We start from the raw sequence: 21840 nt of genomic DNA on the forward strand, positions 1-21840 counted from the left end.
TTGAGATGCCACCTTGATTATATACCAAACTCCTGTATGTGGCTGGTCTATTTCTGGATTTCCTATTCTGTCCCGTATTGTCTGTCTGTGTCTCATGCAGCAGGCGTGTCTTAAACGACAAGTAATAACATGCTTACTGTGAAAAAGCAACAGCCAAACCGTATGCAGTAGAAGGTGACTGTTTCTGTCTCTCCCTCTCTGTTTCTACAAAAGTAATGACCGTCATTCTAGTATTTTATTTCTGTGCCTGTACCTGCCTGTCTTTACATATATTATTCCTTTTTATTATTGTATTTTGAAAACTTTCAAACCTGAAGAAAAAGTTGCAAGAATATGAAGGTGAACACCTGTGATACCTTTCACTGAGGTTCCCCAGCTGTTAATGTCTTGCCTCATTGCATTATCTGAATATGTGTGTTTGCCAGGCCATTGGAAAATCAGACATGATGCCCTATGATTGCAGACATGATGCCCGTATGTCCCTAAATGCATAAGTACAGTTGACTCTCGTTGTTCACAGTAATTCTGTTCTGTAGTGTTGCCATGAGTCCTGAGTTTTCCAACACTGAACCACTGCTCCTGGGGAAATGTGGGTTTCAGATTCCTGCAAGCCTCTGGTTACATTTTCTCAGCTAATCAATAAGTAACCTTGTGTTGTCTGTGTCTCTGTTTAAAGACACTTATTTAATATACATTGTAGCTTCATTAACACTGTGCTCCCAGCTCTATAGCTGCACCTGAACCAAGCTCTAACACATGCATCTTCTCCTTAAGACACATCTCAGCTTCTTGTGCTTAGGAACCTAGACAGTACTTGAGCTCTACACTTGGGAGACATTTTAAACAGCAAATCACCAACGAAAAGCACAAAAATGTACAAGAAGTGGCACTTGCTAGACCATGAAAAGGACGCGTAAAGTATAAGAGCTGAAGCAAAAAGGCAGAGAGTGTTGCCTGGTTTGACCCCTGCTGGGTACATGTGGGGGTGACTCAAATTTTGCACTACTCTGCATGTGTCTGTGAATGACTGTGAAAGCCACATGAGGATTGATGTGGGATTACAAATAAATTTTAGCCAGAAGGTGAGTTTGAAGCTATGGAATTCGTGAGTAATGAGCATCAACTATCTATCCATATAATAGAGGAAAATACAAATTAGTCAGGACGCTGTAACGTCATGACTGAACAGCAGGGACCTGAGGCTGCATGGTGTCTGGCTGGGGTGAGGGACCTCAGGCCGCGCCCCCTGCCCCTCGGGGTTTGACAGGGGGCTTGATGGGGACCTCAGGCCACGCCCCTTGCCTGGCGGGGCTTAATGGGGGACCTCAGGCCATGCCCCCTGCCCAGCAGGGCTTGACAGGGGACCTCAGGCTATGCCCCTCGCCCAGTGGGACTTAATGGGGGACCTCAGGCCGTACCCCCTGCCCTGGTGCTGGGCCAGGAGACCTCAGGTCGCGCCCCCTGCCTGGTGGGGCTTGACGGGGGACCTTAGGTCACACCCTCTGCCCGGCAGGGCTTGATGGGGACCTCAGACTGTGCCTCTCGCCCAGTGGGACCTCAGGCTGCACCCCCCGCCCCGGCACCGTGCCGGGGGACCTGACGGGCCTTGACGGGTGTGGGGCCAGCTGGGTCTGGGTCTCACTCAATGGGGGTGGGGCCGGCTGGGTCTGGGTCTCCTGCGTTTTCGAAGTGCGTGTGGGTGGTGGGCGGGGACTTGACTCTAGGTCCCGCGGCACGTCCCAGACCCTGACAGGAGAGAGATTTTCATATACATTTTACTAATTTTCTTTCATCTCTGACACTTCTATTATAGAGAAAGGGCAAATAGCAATATTAAAATATTTCCTCTAATTAATTCCCTTTTAATGTGCACAAATTTCGTGCACCAGGCCACTAGTATCCTATCTAATAAAAGAGTAATATGCAAGTTGACCGTCACTCCAACACACAAGATGGCTGCCCCCATGTGGTCAAAGAAGGCCACCCCCATGTGGACATAAGATGGCCAGCAGGGGATGGCAGTTGTGGGCGATCAGGCCAGCAAGGGAGGGCAGTTGGGAGGGACAATGCCTGCAGGAGAAGGCAGTTAGGGGTGACCAAGCCTGCAGGGGAGGGCAGTTAGGGGTGACCAGGCCTGCAGGGGATGGCAGTTAAGGGTGACCAGGCCTGCAGGGGAGGACAGATGGGGGAGACCAGGCCTGCAGGGGATGGCAGTTGGGGGCGACCAAGCCAGCAGGGGAGGGCAGTTAGGGGCGACCAGGCCAGCAAGGGAGGGCAGTTAGGGGTGACCGGGCCAGGAGGGGAAGGCAGTTGGGGTGACCACGCTTACAGGTGAGGACAGTTAGGGGTGACCAGGCCAGCAGGGGAGGGTAGTTAGGGGTGACCAGGACAGCAGGGGAAGGCAGTTAGGGGCAATTGGGCTGGCAGGGGAAGGCAGTTAGGGGCGACTAGGCTGGCAAGGGAGGCATGTTAGGGGTGACCGAGGGGAGGGCAGTTGGGGGTGACCAGGCCTGCAGGTGAGGACAGTTAGGGGTGACCAGGCCAGCAGGGGAGGGCAGTTAGGGGAAATCGGGCTGGCAGGGGAGTAGTTAGGCGTTGATCAGGCTGGCAGAGGAGTGGTTAGGGGGTGATCAGGCTGGCAGGCAGAAGTGGTTAGGGGCAATCAGGCAGGCAGGCAGGCAAGCGGTTGGGAGCCAGCAGTCCTGGATTATGAGAGGGATGTCCGACTGCCCGTTTAGGCCTGATTGCAGTGGGCAGTCGGACATCCCTTTTTTTTTTCTTTCTTTTTTTTTTTTTTTCCGGACATCCCTTGAGGGGTCCCAGATTGGAGAGGGTGCAGGCTGGGCTGAGGGACACACCCCCCCACCCCCACCCCCATGCACAAATTTTGTGCACCGGGCCTCTAACATCTTATAAGCAAAGATATTTTCTTGGCTCAGTGCAGGGGTCGAGTGTAGAAAATTTAATATAGGTGCAGTATTCACAGTTTCATCAGTTAATCCAGAATTGTCCTGAGCTGGAACTGTTTGTTCTCTCTCTAGAATTCAGTCCAGCACCTAGAGACCTGGGGACAGAAGGGTCACCAGAGGACCTGTGATTGGACAAGCTTCCTTCCAGGGCTGACAGGTCCTCTGTGGACCTTGATCTGCTGCCCGAATCCTTTCACCTGTGGACCCGTTGAGAATGAGCCTCCATCCCTACCTCATCCCTCCTCCACCCTGCACACTTCCTGTCCTCTGCCTGCTCCTCCAGGAAGCTGGTCCAATTCCCCCAACCAATATTGCCCCACGTAGCCCTTCCCACAGCCTCCTGGATCCATGCATAGTGGTGGTTGTCCACTGTCCTGTGGGCTGGCATTGCCCAGAGCCTGGGCCCTGGACTTCGGTGGCAGGGCCTGTGCTGGGCACACACAGGTGTTTGGGCATGTTTGTGGCCTGAGTAGTGAAGGTTCTGTTTTTCTTGAACACTGGAACTTTGGAAAGCTGTCGAGTGAGCGGCTTGGGGCCTGCAGAGTTCTGGATTAATCTTCCCCCCACCCCCACGTCCTCTGCAAGGCTTCCTGTTTACCACTCTGGAAATGCATTCATTCTGTGCAGGGAGATCAAGGGAGGGTGAGGAACAGGGTGGGCAGAAAGAGTTGGTGGGCAGATCTCGGTGTCGGGGAGGAAGGCCAGGGTAGGTTGCTGTCAGGGCTCTGCCCCTGGGACTACCTCCTACTCCATTTTCAGCCCTCAGCTGCACCCTATCCACCAGCCATACCAAGCCCTTTGCTCTTCCCCAAAAGCGTCCTGTCCTGTCACCACAGGTGTGAGGTAGTATCTCCCTGTGTATTGGCAGTCCCCCCCCCCCCCCCCCCCCCCCCCCCCCTTAGAATTCAGCACTTTCTTGTGATTTTTCTTTTCCTTACTTTGGAAAGACGTCACATGTTCATGACAAAATGTAAGCCTGGCTCCGCCCCCAGGTACCTCTGTTACCAGCTTCTCTGTCCCTTTGGGAGGCACTCGGCCATGCACAGCTGCCCTGGTCACACACCTCCTCCCATTGTGTTTATAAAGTGTACTTTATTCTGCACTTTGACTTTTTATCTAAAGACTTTTTTTTGGGTAATAGCTTTATTGAGATACAATTCACATTTTACCTAAAGTGTACAATTCATTGGTTTTTACTATATTCACAGCATCGTGCATCCATTACCACAGTCCATTTTATTTTATTTTTATTTTTTAAAGAAAACATACCTAATGAACTGATTAATTTGTCGAAAGATATTTCCAGGTAAAATACCAAGAGTGACAACCCACTTCTCATAGTTGTGTTTGAGAATGTTACAAAAGGAAATGAATTTTTAAAAACAAACACAAAACTGTTCTGCTTTCAAGCAGGATACTACAGTAATGGTAAAGCATTCTTAACCACCCAAAAGGAAGCCTGTTCCCATTAGCATAACTTCCCACCTCCCTCCCTCAGCCCCTGACTCCCACTGTTCTACATTCTGTCTCTATGAATCTGACTCCTCTAGGGACTTCATCCGAGTGGAATCACATAATATTTGTCCTTTATGACTGGCTTTTAAGCACTCTGAAAAGAAGCCCCGCTCTCATCAGCAGTCATAATCGTCACTTGCCACCCCACCATCCCAGCCTCTGATAACCACTAAACCCACTTTGTCTCTGGATTTACATGTTCTGGATGTTCCACATAAATGGAATCACACACTGTGTGGCCTTTTGTGCCGGCTTCTCTCACTTAGGGTCATGTTTTTAAAATTCATCCACGTTGTAGAAAGTTTCAGTTTGTTATTCCTCTTCATGGCTGCGTAAGATTCCAGCATGTGGATGGACCACACTATGTTTATCTACTCACCAGCTGATGGACATTTGGGTTGTTTCTGCCTTTTGGCTACTGTGAATATGTTGCTGTGAACACGCATGTACAGCTTTCTGTGTGGACAGATGTTTTCATTTCTCTTGGGTGGGTGCCTAGGGAACAGAACTGCTGGGTCACATGGAAACGCTGTATTTAACCCTTCAAAGAACCACCAGACTGTTTTCCACAGTGGCCCACACCATTTCACATTCCCACCAACTGTGCACGAGGGTTTTGATTTCTCCACATCCTCATTATACTTGTTATTGTCCATCTTTTTCATTCTAGTGGTTCTGGCAAGTGTGAGGTCGTATCTCCCTGTGTTTTTTTTCCAGAGAGGGAGAGAGCAATAGGAACATCACTAATGAGAGAGAATCATTGATTGGCTGCCTCCTGCATGCCCCTACTGGGAATTGAGCCCGCAACCTCCTGGTCCATAGGTCAACTCTCAACCACGCTCAACCACTGAGCCTCTGCGGCTGGGCTCCCTGTTGTTTTAATTTGCATTTCCCTGATGACTAATGATGCTGAGCAACTTTTCATGGGCTTATTGGCCATTTGTGTATCCTCTTTGAAGAAATGTTTCTTCAGAACCTTTGCTTGTATTTTTTTTTCTTTTTTCGTTAATCTTCACCTGAGGATATTTTCTCCTTGATTTTTAGAGGGAGACAGAGAGAAACATTGATGTGAGAGAGACACATCGATTAATTGCCTCCTGCACGTGACTGGGGCCTGATCAAACCTGCAACCGAGGTATGTGCCCTAACTGGAATTGAACCCGGGACTCTTTAGTCTGCAGGCCGACGCTCTATTCACTGAGCCAAACCAACCAGGGCTGCTTAAGTATTTTTAATTTTGATGAAGTCCACTTTATCTTATTTTTTGTCTGGTTGCTATACTTTAGTTGTTATATCTAAGAAAGTACTGCTGAACCTGAGGTCATAAAGATGTACCCGTTTTCTTCTGAGAGTTGTATAGTTTCAGCTCTTAAATTCATTTGGATTTATGATGTATTTTTTTAAATGGAGATAACATTAGTTAATAATATATAAGTTTCATATGTACAACATTATTATTATTCAATTAGAGGCCCGGTGCACGAAATTCGTGCACGGAGGGGGGGGGTGTCCCTCAGCCCAGCCTGTACCCTCTCCAATCTGGGACCCCTTGAGGGATGTCCGACTGCCCATTTAGGCCCGATCCCACTGCGATCGGGCCTAAATGGGCAGTTGGTTATCCCTCTCACAATCCAGGACTGCTGGCTCCCAACTGCTTGCCTGCCTGCCTTCCTGATTGCCCCTAACTGCTTCTGCCTGCCAGCCTGATCACCCCCTAACCACTCTGCTGCCAGCCTGATTGATGCCTAATTGCTCCCCTGCCAGCCTGTTTGCCCCCAACTTCCCTCCTCTGCCGGTCACCCCTAACTGCCCTCCCCTGCAGGGTTGATCGCCTCCAACTTCCCTCCCTTGCAGGCTGGTGCCTCCCAACTGCCCTCCCCTGCTGGCCATCTTGTGGTGGCCATCTTATGTCCACATGGGGGCAGGATCTTTGACCTCAATAAAATGACATTTGACATCAATAAAATGTTAAGATATATATATATAAATATCCAATTAAATACTTATTTTATACTGGAGGCCCGGGTGCACGAATTTGTGTATGGGTGGGGTCCCGCTGGCCTGCCCTGATCGGGGTGGGCTGGCCAGGGGGAGGGGCCGCGAGCAGTTGGCCGGCTGGTCCCGCCCCCTGGTCAAACTCCTGGTCAAACTCTCGGTTGAGGGGACAATTTACATATGAGCCTTTTATTATATAGGATGTTATCATACATGCAAGAGTAAAGAATGAGGCAGATACTATCACACATCTTTCTTACAGAAAATTAAATTTGACAAATTCCCACTAGGGCTAAAAATTACATACAAAACCTCTTCTTCCTTAAACTTGAAGGTTTGGTGGAAATATGCAAATGCAAGAAAGTTTCTGGATGTTCACCAATATCATTTCAAATAAGTGTCTATAGTAGCACTCTGTAGTAAAACTTTTTTTAAAATTTAAATTATTTATTGTCGAAAGTATTACATGTCTCCTTTTCCCCCCATTGACCTCTCCCCGCCCGCTCCCGCGCCCTATCACATGCCCTTGTCCCCCTACTGTCTGTGTCCATTGGTTATGCTTATATGCATGCATACAAGTCTTTTGGTTGATCTCTTACCCCCACCCTCCCCTGCTTTCCCTTTGAGGTTTGTCAGTCTGTTCCATGCTTCTGTGTCTCTGTATCTATTTTTGTTCATCAATTTATGTTATTCACTGTAGTAAGACTTCTGACATCGATGGAAGTCTGTGTCTGTGCTCTCCAGTGTGTAGCCACCAGCCTCATGGAGCTACTCTGCATGTGAAATATACCCCATACAATCGAGAAACAAAATTTTTATTTAGTTCTATTCTAATCCTAATTTACATTTAAATACCCACATGTGCCCAGCCTGCGTGGTTCAGTGGTTGAGCATTGACCTATGAACTAGGAGGTCAGGGTTCGATTCCCAGTCAGGGCAAGTGCCCAGGTTGCAGGCTCATTCCCCAGTCGGGGGCGTGCAGGAGGCAGCTGATCAATGCTGCTCTCTCATCATTGTTTCTATCTCTCTCACCCTTTCTCTTCCTCTCTGAAATCAATAAAAATATATTTAAAAATAAATACCCACATGTACAGGTATATAGAAACCGATTTTTAGTCTGTCAGGTTATGCATATTCTAAACTCAAACTTTCTGTTATGGATCTCTAATGAAGTAAGGACAAACTTCAAAGAAAAGAGCAAGGTAAACGTGATGGTGTCTTTTATGACCCTGCGTCAGAAGTCACATGCTGCACTTTAGCCATATCTGTTAGTCATACCCCCCGGCTATCGTAGGAGGATGTGGATACCAGGGGTCATCCTGGAGGCTGGCCACCACATCAGGCAGCTTGTTTGGCTCCAGAATCTCCCTCTTCTCATCTGTAAAATTGGGAAGTTTTACCCTCGCCTCATGGGGCAGATTGAGGCATGAGTTGAGCAGTTACTGCATGCCTAGCACAGAGGAACCCTTGACATACAGGTTCCTATAATAATCTCAGCCCTAACCGGTTTGGCTCAGTGGATAGAGCGTCGGCCTGCGGACTGAAGGGTTCCAGGTTCGATTCCAGTCAAGGGCATGTACCTTGGTTGTGGGCACATCCCCAGTGGGGAGTGTGCAGGAGGCAGCTGATCGATGTTTCTCTCTCATCCCTCTCCCTTCCTCTCTGTGAAAAATCAATAAAATATATTTTAAAGAATAATAATCCCAGAGCCCATGCAAGTGTCTGAGGCCTGGTTCCAGGCTGGCTCAGCTGCCAAGATTCTCCCCCCCCCCCCCCCCCCCCCCAGTGTGTTTTTATTGACTTTTAGAGAGAAAGGAAGGGAGAGGGAGAGCGAGAAACATCAGTCGGTTGCCTCCTGCACCCCCCTCCCCCCACTGGGGATTGAGCCCGCAACCCAGGCATGTGCCCTGACCGGGAATCAAACCAGTGACCTCTTGGTACATGGGGCAACGCTCAACCTATTGAGCCATACCAGCCGGGCAGCAGCTAACTTTCTGTGGGACTTTGGGCAAGCCCTGCCACCTCTGCCTGGGTGTAAAACAAAGCCAGCTCGTCCTAGGATTCTGAAAACCTAGACCCAGCCCCACTGGGAAATTGGGCCTGGGATGGAACGTGAGCATCCACCCTGTGAACGGCAAGAGCCAGACCAAGGGGGCCCTGTAGCTCTCAGCATTCTGGAATTTAGGCGCAGTGTCTTTGGCCAGCCTGGCTGCTGGAGAGTAAAAATATATCTGAGAGGAAAACTGGGCCAAGAAACCTCTCACGTGGCCCTGAGACAGCGCATGATCCTCGCCACGCATCGGTGGGGGGTGCCCTCTCCTGGAGGAGCCCTCTCCTGGATGTGCTCTGTCCAGCCATCCTGGGATCTGGCTGTTGCCCTTCCTCAGTGGAGGTCTGCATTTGCATATTCTCTGTTGGAACCTAGTGTCCCCTTGGGGGACCCCTGTCCTCCACAGCCAGGCAGAGTGCTGTTGCCTCCTGGAATGGGGGGACCCAGGCCTAGCAGCCAGAGCTGTATATGCCCTACACATGACCCATGGGCCCAGCCCTGGACTTTTTAAAAAATATATTTTTATTGATTTCAGATAGGAAGGGAGAAAGAGATAGGAACATCAGTGATGAGAGGGAATCATTGATCGGCTGCCTTCCTGCACGCCCCCTACTGGGGATCGAGCCCACAACCCGAGCATGTGCCCCTGACAGGAATCAAACCCGGGACCCTTCAGTCCACAGGCTGACGCTCTATCCACTGAACCAAACCAGCTAGTACCAGCCCTGGACTTTGTGAGGGGCAGTCAGGCACCTGCCTAAGGGGGAGTGGGGGTCAGCAGGGAGGACAGCAGCACTGAGACAGAGTCCTCAGGTGCCAAGTCTAACCAGACTTGAAGCCAATCACCTCTGACCTCTCTGGTTATATTGGGGTCAGACGAGCTTTTCTGTGAAAGGCCAGCTGATCTCTGTCACACCTGTTCAATTCTGACCTTGTAGAGATTTGTACATGAGTGGGTGTGTTCCAATAAAACTTTATTTATAAAAATAGACAGTGCGTGGGTTTAGTCCACAGGGTAGTTTGCTGGCCCGAGTTATGTTAATAAATATCCTCCTCATACACCTTTTTCTTCAAGCAGTATGAGTTGGGTTTTTATTCAACACAAAACATCCTAATACTGTTCTCTGAGATTCCGTTTTCCCCTCTGAAAAGAGGAGACAGATATTGCTTGGGTCAGGGCAGGCCAGAGGCACCTCAGGCTGTGGCTTTGCTGGGCATTCAGCCCTCAGTCAGCTGTCCAGCTCCAGGGAATGACTACAAGATGAGTGAGTGAGCTCTGTTCCCACAAGTCTTCTCCTGAGGCTCCTGATGGTGCTCATCGACAGCCTCCTCCATGCAGCCCTCCAGGTTCCTTGCTCATTGGATACTCAGTGAGGTCTGATCGGTGCCCAGCACTGGGCTGGTGCAGGGTCACTGAGTGGGTGAGGGAGAGGAGGCCTTCCCTGTGGCGCTCTCAGGGGAGCCAGAGACCACTGAAGGCAGGATGACAGGTGGAGTATCGGAGGGAGGGGCCCAGGTGAAGCACAGGGAAGCATTCACCAAGTCTAGGGGAGGTGGGAAGGAAGAGGTGCAGGGAGCAGCAGGGCCCAGGGCCTAGGGCCTAGGAGTGCAAGGGAACCTCAACAGTGGAGGACCTGAGGGAAGGACCCCTGAGGGGGCACCAGGCTGGGCTAGGGGGAACAGGAGGGAGGGAGGGAGGCAGATGGAAGTACTTGGGGCAGTCGGAGGTAGGCGGGCCACTGCTGGGAGTGCCCAGGCTGGGGCTGGTACAGTGAGCCCAGGGGCCCTGTGTGAATGGATGCAGGTTTCCTTGCCCCAGTGCCCAAATCTGTGTAAGAATACCAGTCCCCCTGGCTGTGACAGTGTGGGTGACACTGGCTCAGAGATAGCACACAATCTGGCATGTCTGTATCCAAGACAGCAAAATTCAGTCAACAGTCCTAGCCAGGTTAGCTCAGGGGATAGAGCGTTGGCCCTGGGACTGAAGAATCCCAGGTTCGATTTAAGTCAAGGGCACATACCTCGGTTGCAGGCTCAATCCCTAGCCCTGGTCAGGGAGGCAACCAGTCCATGTGTCTCTCTGTCTCTCCCCCGCCCTTCCTCTCTCTCTAAAAATCAATGGAAAACTATCCTCACGTGAGGATTAGCAAACAAAAAAAAAGTTGGCCAACAAATGGGTGAGCCAGCAGCGCTCCGTGCTAGGCCAGTGCTGAACCGCCAGGAACTCTGTCCTTGAGCCCACTTGAGACCAGGACAGGTGAACAGGTGGCTTCAGGATGCAGGCCCAGGAGCCTGGGAGCCCATAGGAAGCAGCAGCTCCACCTGGAGAGTCCAGGCAAGCCTCCAAAATGCTTCTGGAGGGAGTGGCTGGTTGCTGCAGGGACTCAGGGTGTGTGGAGGGTAGGGGACACCCCACCCCCTGCAGCTCCTTGGCCTTGAACTCGCCCAGACCTCTAAGCCTTAATCTCCCCAGCCGTAAAGTGGGTCCAAGGACGATTACCTTCTGCTGGTTTCAGGAGGGTTGGAGACATAGCTGGTAAGGCACCAGCCTGTATGGGGAATGTGTATGTGTTATAGCTTTTTATTATAAGGAAGTTTAAAAAAAGACAAAACTAGATAGGACAGTACAACTAAATATTTTATTATGAAATATTGTAAATATCCAGAGAATAATATAATGAACACCCACATACTTCCTGTCCTCTACATTTTTATATCGCTGCATTTACTTCAGGGTCCCCCCTTGGCACTGCTGACGGCATGCTGGGTCACTCTCTGGCTTGGGTGGGGACATCCTGGGCACTGTGGGATGCTGAGCAGCATCCTTGGCCTCCTATCAGTGCTAAAAACACTTCTAGTCATGACAACCACAGATGTCCCAGACATCACCGAGTGTCCCTTGGGGGCAGAATCGCTCCTTTTGAGAACCACCTACAGATCACTTCCCTTCACCTTGGATGCCTGTTCTGGCCTCCGCCGGGTCTCCTCTGGCCCCTCACAAACTGTTTGCCGACCCCTAACTTAAAGGATAAACAAAAAATGATATGGGTAACCTACACAGTGATATATTGGTATCTTTTATGTTATTCTGTCCTTTCCTGGATATTTAAAATATTTTCTTATTAAACATTATATTTAAACAAAGAGCTAGTCCCCTCCATATATTTTATTCCCCAAACAGGGCCCAGCATCCAGGAAACACTCACTGAGTTTGGAATAAATGAGTGAATGAATGTGTGGTCAGGAAAGACCTCTCCAGGAGGTGACACCAGACAAATGTCTGAGACCTGAGTGACAGAGGACAGAAGCTAGTGTGTAGAGAGGTGGGGTAGATTGTTCCAGACAGAGGGACAGCAAGTGCAAAGGCCCTGAGGTGGGAATGTGATGAGCCAGTGTGTGTGAAACCTGTAGTACAGAGCCTGGCACAGGTGCTCCAGTAGTGCCCACTACTACCCATGTGATCACTCACATTCCTTTGGCAGAATCTGCTTTAAAAATGTGTTTCTCCAATGCTTGAAAATTGGCATCAAAGATCACAATTTACCTTTAACCTGAAGGAACATTACATGAAGAAAATTTTCAACCGTGCCTGACCAGTGTTGCTCAGTGGTTGGGCATCGACCTATGAACCAGGAGGTCACAGTTCGATTCCCGGTCAGAGCATATGCCCAGATTGCCAGCTTGATCCCCAGAGGACAGCCAATCAATGATTCTCTCTCATCATTGATGTTTATATTCCTCTCTCCCTCTCCCTTCTCTCTGAAGTAAAAAAATATATCAAAAAAAGAGAAAAATTTCAACTGCACTGAAAAGTTGAAAGAATTGAAAAATGGAAACACTACTTACCATTTGGAGCCTATCATTAACATTTTGCTGTACTCACTTTATCCATCCCTTCCCCTCCTCCTTCCCTTCCTCCTCTATCCCTCCCTCTTTCCAGCTAATACTTTAGATGTACTTCAGAATTGCAGGCATCAGCATACTCCATCTGTAAGCACTTCAGTGTGTGTATCATTAACTAGAGTTTGATATATTTCAACATGTTTTTGCAATGTTAACTACTCTGATCAGCTATTAACTCTAGAATTCTTAGCCTTTCCCAACCTAATAGTGGTGGTAAAAGTCTGAGATACCTTAAAATGTGAAAGTTCTTTATTTTTAAAACATATTTATTTATTTTTATTTTATTTTTAGAGTAAGTTTTAAAATACATTTTTATTGATTTCAGATAGAAATAAACCCTAGCATGAAACCAGGGAAAGGTTGCCTATAAAGAGCAGGGCTGGGTGCAGAGGGCAGAAATCCCACATTCCACCTCTTCTCACACACTCGCACTATGATCTTGGGTAAGTAGGCTGTCACCTTGCTGCACCCCATTTCATTCTAATGGTTGGTCAGTTGGTTCTCTTGGATTTTCTAAAATTTTGTTTTTCCAATCTTCATCCCCCCCCTTTTTCTAAAAAAAGATATTTTTATTGATTTCAGAGAGGAAGGAGAGGGAGAGAGAGAGAGAGAAACTTCAGTGATGAGAGAGAATCATTGATCGTCTGCCTCCTGTACACCCCACACTGGGGATCAAGCCTGCAACCCGGGTATGTGCCGTTGGCTGGAATTGAACCTTGGACCCTCCAGTCCTCAGGCCGACCTATCCACTGAGCCAAACCAACTAGGGCCCCCCCCTTTTTTTTCTTGCCTTATTGCATTGGTGAGTGCTACCCGCCCCTACACACACAGTGGAAGCTTTTGGCCACTCCCCTCATCCTGTGGTTGATATTTATTTGTTTGCCATGAGTTTTTGCTTTGAATTATTTTTTAAAATATATATTTTATTGATTTTTTACAGAGAGGAAGGGAGAGAGAGTTAGAAACATCGATGATAGAGAAACATTGATCAGCCGCCCCCTGCACACCCCCTACTGAGGATGTGCCCGAAACCAAGGTACATGCCCTTGACCAGAATCGAACCTGGGACCCTTCAGTCCTCAGGCCGCTGCTCTATACACGCTGCTCTATCCACTGAGCAAAACCAGCTAGGGCTGCTTTGAATTATTTTTAAGTAAAGGCCGTTCTTCCTGAAACCCTCACTTTTTTTTCCCTCCAGTTTCTTAATAGTTTTTTTGAATATCAAGTTCATGTTAAATTTTGTTGATTGCTTTTCTGGATTCTGAGATACGATTGTCTGGTTTTTCACTTTTGAGTAACTTCCTAAATTTCTCCAAACCCATTTTCCCGCCTGTAAAATGCGATAGTGAAATGAGATCATTAAGTGAGACGGTGTCTGACTCAGGCAGCTGAGTGCCTCAGCTCCCTTCCCTGCTGTGCCCATGCAGTGCTGCCTCAGTACCACCTCCTGTATCCTCTCCAGGGACTGTGCTCCTGTGCCCAAAGCCTGGCCAGACCATTCCGGTTCATCAGGGAGGTGGGCCTGTGGCCGGCCCCCAGTGCCGCTTCCTGCTTTGCAGGGTTGCAGGCTCCAGTTGCTTTGTAGGCCAGGGGAGGACTTGGGCTTTTACCCCACGGAGCTCTCCCGAGCTGTGGGCAGAGCAGACATAGGACCTGACTCTTGCTCACAGGCGGCCTCTGGTGGCTGCTGTGAGGAGGACAGACTGGAGCGTGGTCAAGGTCTGTGGAGACTGCTGGTCCTGGTGAGCGATGATGGAGTTGAGAGGAGTGGGAAGCAGTGGCACATTCTGGACAGACTAAAGGTAGAACCTAGTGCTGAAGGACATATGTTAAAGCCCCCTTCCTTGGTTCTAGGGGCCCACAGATTTTTGGGAGCTTCTCTTTCTTGGTTTCCACATTGAACATGTGAAGAAGTAGCTCCGGCCTGGCTGGCATGGCTCAGTGGTTGATCATCGACCTATGAACCAGGAGGTTACAGTTCAATTCCCGGTCAGGGCTTGTGCCCAGGTTGCGGGCTCAATCCCTAGTGGAGGGCATGCAGGAGGCAGCCTATCAATGATTCTCTCTCATCACTGATGTTTCTCTCTCTCCATTTTCCTTCCTCTCTGAAATCAATTAAATGTGTGTGTATATGTGTGTGTGTGTGTGTGTGTGTGTGTGTGTGTGTGTGTAAAAGAAGCAGTTCCTGCCGAGGCTTGTGTGTGCAGAGGGGGGAGAACTGTGTCTGTCCCTCGATCTGTCTGTCCCTTGTCCATCAGAAGTCAACAAGCATTCATAGGTGTCTGCTAGTGGCTGGACCAGACCTGTAGGCAGCACAATTGTGCCTTGGGCAGGTCTTGGCCTGAGGTAGGGGCTGCATAGGGTCTGTTCTCCCAGCTCTACGTGTCAGGCTCTTTGCCTCCTCCAGGTTAGTTTTAAAAATTAATTACTTGAAAAAAATGGGGTGGCTCATTCAGAAGATAATTGGTCCCGTCTTGGTCTGGGAGGAGCTCCACATCTGTGTGTGGTCTCTGCCACCCCCAGCCTGACCCAACCAGTGGAGTGACCACCACCCCCTACAGCTGCATGACCTCTTGCAACAGACTCATCCCTGAGCCGTTGCCCCTCTTCTGAAGATTCTGGAGGCCGTGAGTTACAGGGCCACTGCCCTCACAGGCATCACGCTGTGGAGGGGCAGATGATGAGGTTAAGAAAAGGAATTTCAGAGAGCAGGTGAGGACATGCAGATGGCAAAACGGGAATGTGGCCTGAGTAACAGGACAGGGAGGTGACTAGGTGGCCACTCTGAGGGGAGGCTGGGCTGAGACCTGAAGGCCAAAGGGCTGGCATTGGGGAGACCTGGCGAAGGCTTGTTTTGGGCAGAAGGAATGGCATAGTGCCAATGCCCTGAGGTGGGTGTGTGTTCATTCCTTGCACCGCCCCCCACAGAATTCAGACACCTTGGGTGGGAAGCAGGAAGACATAGGAGGTATGATTTGTGGAGGAGGCCAGCACCTCGGTGTTGGACCTACTTTGGCAGCCCTGGGACGAAGGACCTGGAGCTGCAGAAGACTCAGGTGGTCACCACTGGGTGGGCTCTGGGTCCAGGGGCCCCCACACGAGGTCTAGAATGTTCCACCCTGGTCCACCACTGGCTTCCTGCCTTCTCTCCTCTGCCCTCGCCACACCCCAAACGCAGACCATTAATTGTTCTGCTGTTGGGCATCCAATAAAAATATTATGTCAGCTTCCCAGCATCTTCCGGCCCCCACTTGCCACCGGCAGAGCCTCAGGATGTGCCAAAGCCCAGGTTCGTCCCTGGGCCAGGATGCCGGGGTGAGGAGTCTCAGACATCTGCGAGTAGGCACCAAGGGTCTGGCCTGACTCCCATCTTAGTCCAGCCACCCTGAGGCCCTGGGTAGTGACTCAGTCTGTTGGCTTTGTCCCCCAGCCCAGAGTCCCCTTTGTCGGATCCTGTGGCTGTGAACTTAGTCTCAGCCAGTTGCCCCCCCCCCCCCGCCCCAGCCTCACTTTCCCCATCTGGACCATGTCCTAGGGTGTCTCAGCACCCCACATACACAGGTGGGCACTCAGGGTGCGGCTGGGGTGGTGGTCATGGCTAAAAGAGGACACGAGTCCCCACCCCTGCTGCCCTGGTTGCACCTATGGCTGTGTCAGCTTGGGTTTGTTTTATATTTATTTTAATTGAAAGAGAATTCATATACGATAAAATTCACACTTTCAAGCATACAGTTCAGCATTTTTTGTACCTTTACAATGTGCAACTGTTACTGATTGGAACAGAGAGGATTCCTCCTCTGCTGGGTAAGATTGACCCCTGACCCCTCACTTGGGCCTGCCTCTCTCTGAGGACCCCTTTGGTCTCCCTCTCTCTTCCTTCCTGACCCTCACCCTTCCGGGCTGCCTGGTCCACTCTCAGAGTTCCAGCTCTGTCTGCACCCTGATGACACCCACAGTCCTGTCTCCAGCCAGGGCTCCCCTGAGCTTCAGACTCGGGGTCCAGCTGTCCCTAGATGTCTCCACGTGGAGGGCTCACAGGGGTCTCACACTCAACACATTCACAGTGCGCCTGTCCATCCCCCCAAAACCTGCTCCTGCCCATCCCCCTGTCAGCTGGCGGCTTCTTCCTTCCGTTAATTGCTCCAGTCAAAATCCTTAGTCATTTCTGACTCCTTGCCTCTTCACTCCACCTCCAGTGAGTACAGCCTGTCTGTCCTAACTTTAGATCTCTCCAGAATCCGCCCATTTCTCCCCGCTCCTGAGCCTCCACCTTGGTCCACCCCATCAGCTCCCACCTAGACCAGGCAGTCCTCTTGCCCTGCTTGGTCCCTGGCTCCTGCCCTAACCCCCCACACCCACCCACAGTCTGTCATCCCCAGCAGCCACCAGAGGGCGCCTGTGAGCACCTATGTCATGGCCAAGCCACAGCCTTCGAGGACACCCAACCTCCCTCAGGGTCAAAGCCCAAGATCTTCTTTGCTAATCTTCACCCGAGAGCAGTGGCCAGGCCTGTCCTGGTCATCACTTGCTTCCCCCCAGGTGACACCTAGTGAATGAGTTTCCTGTTGCAGCTGAAACAAATCACTGCAATCTTGCCTTAAAACCACACACATTTATTCTCTGACCAATCTGGGGTCAGGAGTTTGACATGTCTCACTGAGCTAAATCCAGGTATGGATAGGGCTGGTTCCTTCCTGAGGCTCCAGGAAGAACCATTTCCGGCCTTTTCTAGCTTCTAGAGGCGTCACATCCTTGCTCGTGGCCCCTTCCTCCATCTTTACAGCCAGCAACGCAGCCTCTTCCACCATTCACTCTGCCCCTCCTGCCTGCCTTTTATAAGGACCCTATGATGACACTGGCCCACTGGGGATTTAGGGTCATCCCCATCCCAGGGGCCTTAACTCAGTTCTGCCTGCAAAGCCCATTCTGGGATCAGGATGTGGATACCTTTTGTGGGGAGGGGGCAATCTGCTGACCACCCTCATTGAACAGATGATCTTCAGCAGAAGCCACTTTCCTGGTGAGGACACCAGGGCACAGAGGTCAGTGGCGGGCCTGCGGCCTCCCTTCTGGGAACCGGAGTTGAGGGAATGGTCCTGAAGGAGGAAAGTTGCCCGCCTTCTCACTGGGAGCTTTCTTAGGCCAGGGGAGCGCTCCTGGAAGATGTGGTAAAACCAGACCTTGGCTGGCTTTCCATAGCTGGCTCCGGAGACAGGGCCAATGGAGCTGGCAGCATTGCTCTGTCCTGGGGCCCCAGCCACTGCTTACTGACCATGGCTCCCCAGTGCCCTGGGCCCTCCCCACAGCATCATCCCGACCTCGACCCTCCGGGTCCCCTGATTTCTTTGTGACCCAGCTGTCTCCTGGTTAAGCCCTGCTCCTACCAGCAGAGGAAGGGTGGCACTTTGTAAATGCAGTTCCTTAGTTCTTTCCAATAAGGACCTGACGTCTTTGGGGTAAATGGTGGGTCAGAGTTGGCGGGTGGTCTCTCCTGCTGTTCCTGCCTGGGGGGTACCCAGCATCCAGTCAGTGGCCCGAACCCCCTTGGAGCCCCTGCATGGGCAGGTGCAGGTTGGTGGTAGGCCCTGTGGATTGGACTCCCTGCTGCCAGTCTGAAGTCTCCCTTCTCTTCCTCAGGTTTGGCCCAGAAAAAGACGGCCCTGACGGAGGTGAGTGTCTGTGGGTCCTATCCTGACTTGCCTCCTCCAGAAGACAGTACCCAGCCCTGCTTGTGTTCTGCTCTGTGGCCTTGGGCACCTCACTGTACCTCTCAGGGGCCCAAATGATGGCAGATGTGAGATGGGTGAAAATCCCACCCACCTGCCAGCATGGGGAGTTCAGGGAGGGGTTCAGGTGGGGGAGGGATGAGGCCCAAGAACTCAGCCCTGGGCCAGTGAGGGAAAGGGAGGGGGAGGCCAGAAAGGGGAGGCCCGAGAGGTGGGAAGGAAGTCGGGCAAATGCCAGTCCCTGAGGATCTTGCCAGGAGGTTGGTGCCTGACTAGCAGCACCTTTAGTGTAGTGTCCCTAAGCAGCCCCCGTACGAGCACAGGGTCCTTTTCATTCTCCACACCTGCGAGCCCACTGTCTTCACCCTCTTCCAGCCATGTTCCTAGAGAGCTTTCCCTGGTGACAGCCACTCATGCACATATGCCGCCATGCTGTTCGTGGGCCCTGCTGCCTGTCCTCAGCGAGGGTGGTACAGGTGGGGTCCCCACTGCGGTTAGTTTCCTGTCACTCCAGAAGGTGGCCCGGGAGGGGCGTGTCTGAGCCCCATTTTACAGGAGGAGCAGCCCAGGTGTGGCTTGTCTGCACCTGTGGCAGCAGGAGTCCCGCCTACGCATCCTTTGTCCCTATCCCCTGATGCCAGTCACTGTGTGAGTCCTTCTAAGGAGGGCATTGTCCACTTGCTGGGGCCCTGCAGTGCACTGAGATCGCAGGACAGTGGGAGGGAGATGGGTGGGCCTAGGGGCTCCAAGGGCAATAGGGAGCCAGTGAGAGGTGTGAGGCAGGGGCAGCAACAAAAGGTTCCTGAGGGAATCCTGCCCCCTAGTGGCCAGTGTGCAGAACACACTGGAGCCAAGCTGAGGAGTGATGGCTGGTGGGAGGGTATTTGAGGGCTGCCGGAACTAATGTGGGGCAATGCTGGCTGGGCTGGTGGCCGAAAGGACTATGTGAGGTTTTTGAATGATGGTAGATACATAGTAGGTACTTCTTAAATGTCAGTGACAGGTGGAGCCACCAAAGAGGCACTCAGTTCCTGTCTGCTGGCTGGCCTTGGCCCCTGATTCTAAACTGGCTTCTGTGCCCCTCCAGGCTCCCATTGCCCCTTCCACTGTCTCCCTCTTGTGACGTCACACATGAGGGCCCGTAGTTTTCACACAAGTTGGTCGGGATGGCCAATGTCACACCTGCCACAGCTGTCCCCTAGAGCTTGCACGAGCTGGGCCTGCTCCCAGGAGGGGATGCTGTTTGTCATCATTTCAGCCCAGAGGGATGTTTTGCCCCCAGGGGACATTGAATGATGTCTGGGCACATCTGTGCTTGTCACACTGGGGTTGTTCCTGGCTTTGAGTGGGTTGGGACCAGGGATACTGGTTAATCGCCCAAAGTACCCAGGAAATTCCCCCACAGAGAATGACCTGGCTCCAATGTCAGCAGAACTGAGGGAAAGACCCTAAAATTAGGCCTGGGTGGTTGGGGCTGTCAGCCTCCAGCTTTTTCAAGGAGCTGGTGGTCCGGTCTGCATGTGGGCCCTTCTGGATGTGAGGTATTGCCCACTGGGTGTACAGCCTGCCCACACAGCTTTCCGTCCCCACTTCCCCCTGCACGACCCATATGGCCCAGCCCTGGCTCCAGCTGGGCACGGTGACTAAGCTCCTCTCTTGCCAGAATTTCTGGAGTGTTAGGGCCTCAGTGGCTCCTCCTTGCTGACTGCTAATGCTTCCTGTTTTCTTTTCTCTAGGCCCCATCTATGACTGGACAGCCGGGCCCTGGTCACGGGAGGAAGCTGGGCCATCGGGGTGTGGACGCATCTGGTGAAACCACTTACAAAAAGGTTCTTCCGCTGCCCTTAGCCAGCTGAGGCGGAGTGAAGGGGGGCTCTCAGCAGTTCAGGGGACCCATCTGCCCCACACGCACATACACAGTGTCCACTGAAGGTCATGGGCCCCTCAGTCCTGGCGAGGTCCCTGCTGCGTGTCATCCTCTCAGGCAGCCTAGTGATGTGCTCTGAGGCTACACAGGCTGCACGGCCTTCCTGGTTCCAGGAGTCACCTGTTACCTGGGTGAGCCCTCAGCTCCCAGGCCTCCTGGCTCATCTAGTGATGGAGGAAATTACCCCTTTCTCCCCCGGAAAGCAGGGCTGCGCTGAGGTGGTAATGGGAGCTCTGAGCCAGGCCCGGCCACGAGAGTGTGCAGGGAGCCTGGACCCCACCGCCATTAGTCCTCCCTTTCTCAGTTGTACTTCCTGATACACATCTTTGCTGAGAGTGAGTACACGCACCATGTGATTTCCCCCTTTTGAAGCGTACAATTAGATGGTCTTCAGAGTATTCACAGATTTGTGCAGTTATCACCACAGTTAATTTTAGAATATTCCCATCTCCCCTAAAAAATACCCCCACCCGGTCTGGCTGGTGTGGCTCAGTGGTTGAGCATTGACCTATGAACCAGGAGGTCACAGTTCTATTCCCAGTCAAAGCACATGCCCAGAATGCAGGCTCGAGCCCCCAGTAGGGGGCATGCAGGAGGCAGCCGATCAATGATTCTCTCTCTTCATTGATTGATGTTTCTATCTCTCCCTCTCCATTCCCCTCTGAAATCAATTTTAAAAAAATAAAAAAATAAATATATATACACACATACATACTAGAGGCCCGATGCATGAAGATTCGTGCAAGAATAGGCCTTTCTTCCCGGCACCGCCTTTGCTCTAGCCAGAGCCGCCTTTCCGCCTCTCGCCTTGTCACCTCTATTTGCATATTCCCGCCTTATTGGCTCTGGGTGCCATCATTTGACGTGGAGTTATGGTCAATTTGCATATTATGTCTTTATTTTATAGGATATATATATTTTTAAAGATACTTCATCCCTATTAGTAGTCACTCCCTGTCCCCCTACCCACTTCCCATCTCTGGATGTGCCTGTTCTGGACATTTCACATAAATGGAATCACACATTGTATATATAGCCTTTTGGATCTAGCTTCTCTCACTGAGCACCCTGTGTGCAAGGTCCATCCACATTGTAGTGAGTGTCAGTGCTTCATTCTTTTTCATGGGCGAGTGATGTTCCACTGTGTGGGTGAACACATTGTGTTTATCCATTCACCCATCGATGGACATTTGGGTTGTTTCCACGTTGAGGCTGTTATGAATAATGCTGCTATGAAAATTTGTGTGCAAGTTTTTATAGACATGCTTTTATCTCTGGAGCATATACCTAGCCGTGGAATTGCTGGGTCACACAGAAACTCTTTGTGTACATTTGAGGAACTACTAGACTGTTTGACACAGTGGCTGCCCCATTATCCGTTCCCACCGACTGGCACGGGGATTCCAGTGTCTCCTGGTCCTCACCAGCACGTGTCTGTCGTTCTGATTACACCCGTTCTAGTGCATGTGAAGTAGTATCTCACTGCGGTTTTGATTTGCTTTTTCCTGGTGGCTAATGGTATTGATTACCTTCTCCTGTGCTGTTGGCCATTGTGTATCTCCCCTGGAGAAACTTGTGTTCAGTTGATGGCATCTTGAGGCGGTTGAGTATGGCGGGTAGAGCAGGCCCTCTCAGTGAGGAGGTTCAGGAGGAGAGGCAACGGGAGGCTGTGAGACCCTCACACAGGAGGCTGGACTTGCTCAGGAGCAGAAGCTAACTCCTGCCTGCCCTCCTGCTATTTGCACCTGTGACGGG

At 51.1% G+C, this 21840-nt stretch overlaps 1 protein-coding gene across 6 annotated transcripts in view; it reads left to right on the plus strand.

Moving 5' to 3' along the window:
* The window catches only part of PIP5K1C (phosphatidylinositol-4-phosphate 5-kinase type 1 gamma), a 52785-nt gene that overhangs the window by 9749 nt on the left and 21196 nt on the right, over positions 1 to 21840 (plus strand). For all 6 annotated transcript variants that reach the window (XM_028159230.2, XM_028159233.2, XM_028159234.2 and 3 more), the window contains exons 2-3: positions 18070 to 18101; positions 19895 to 19987. In XM_028159230.2, coding sequence (XP_028015031.1) covers positions 18070 to 18101; positions 19895 to 19987 — 125 coding nt within the window. The remainder of the gene's footprint in view (positions 1 to 18069; positions 18102 to 19894; positions 19988 to 21840) is intronic.

This window comes from Eptesicus fuscus, chromosome 6, assembly GCF_027574615.1.
Source record: "Eptesicus fuscus isolate TK198812 chromosome 6, DD_ASM_mEF_20220401, whole genome shotgun sequence".
Taxonomy (NCBI): Eukaryota; Metazoa; Chordata; class Mammalia; order Chiroptera; family Vespertilionidae; genus Eptesicus; species Eptesicus fuscus.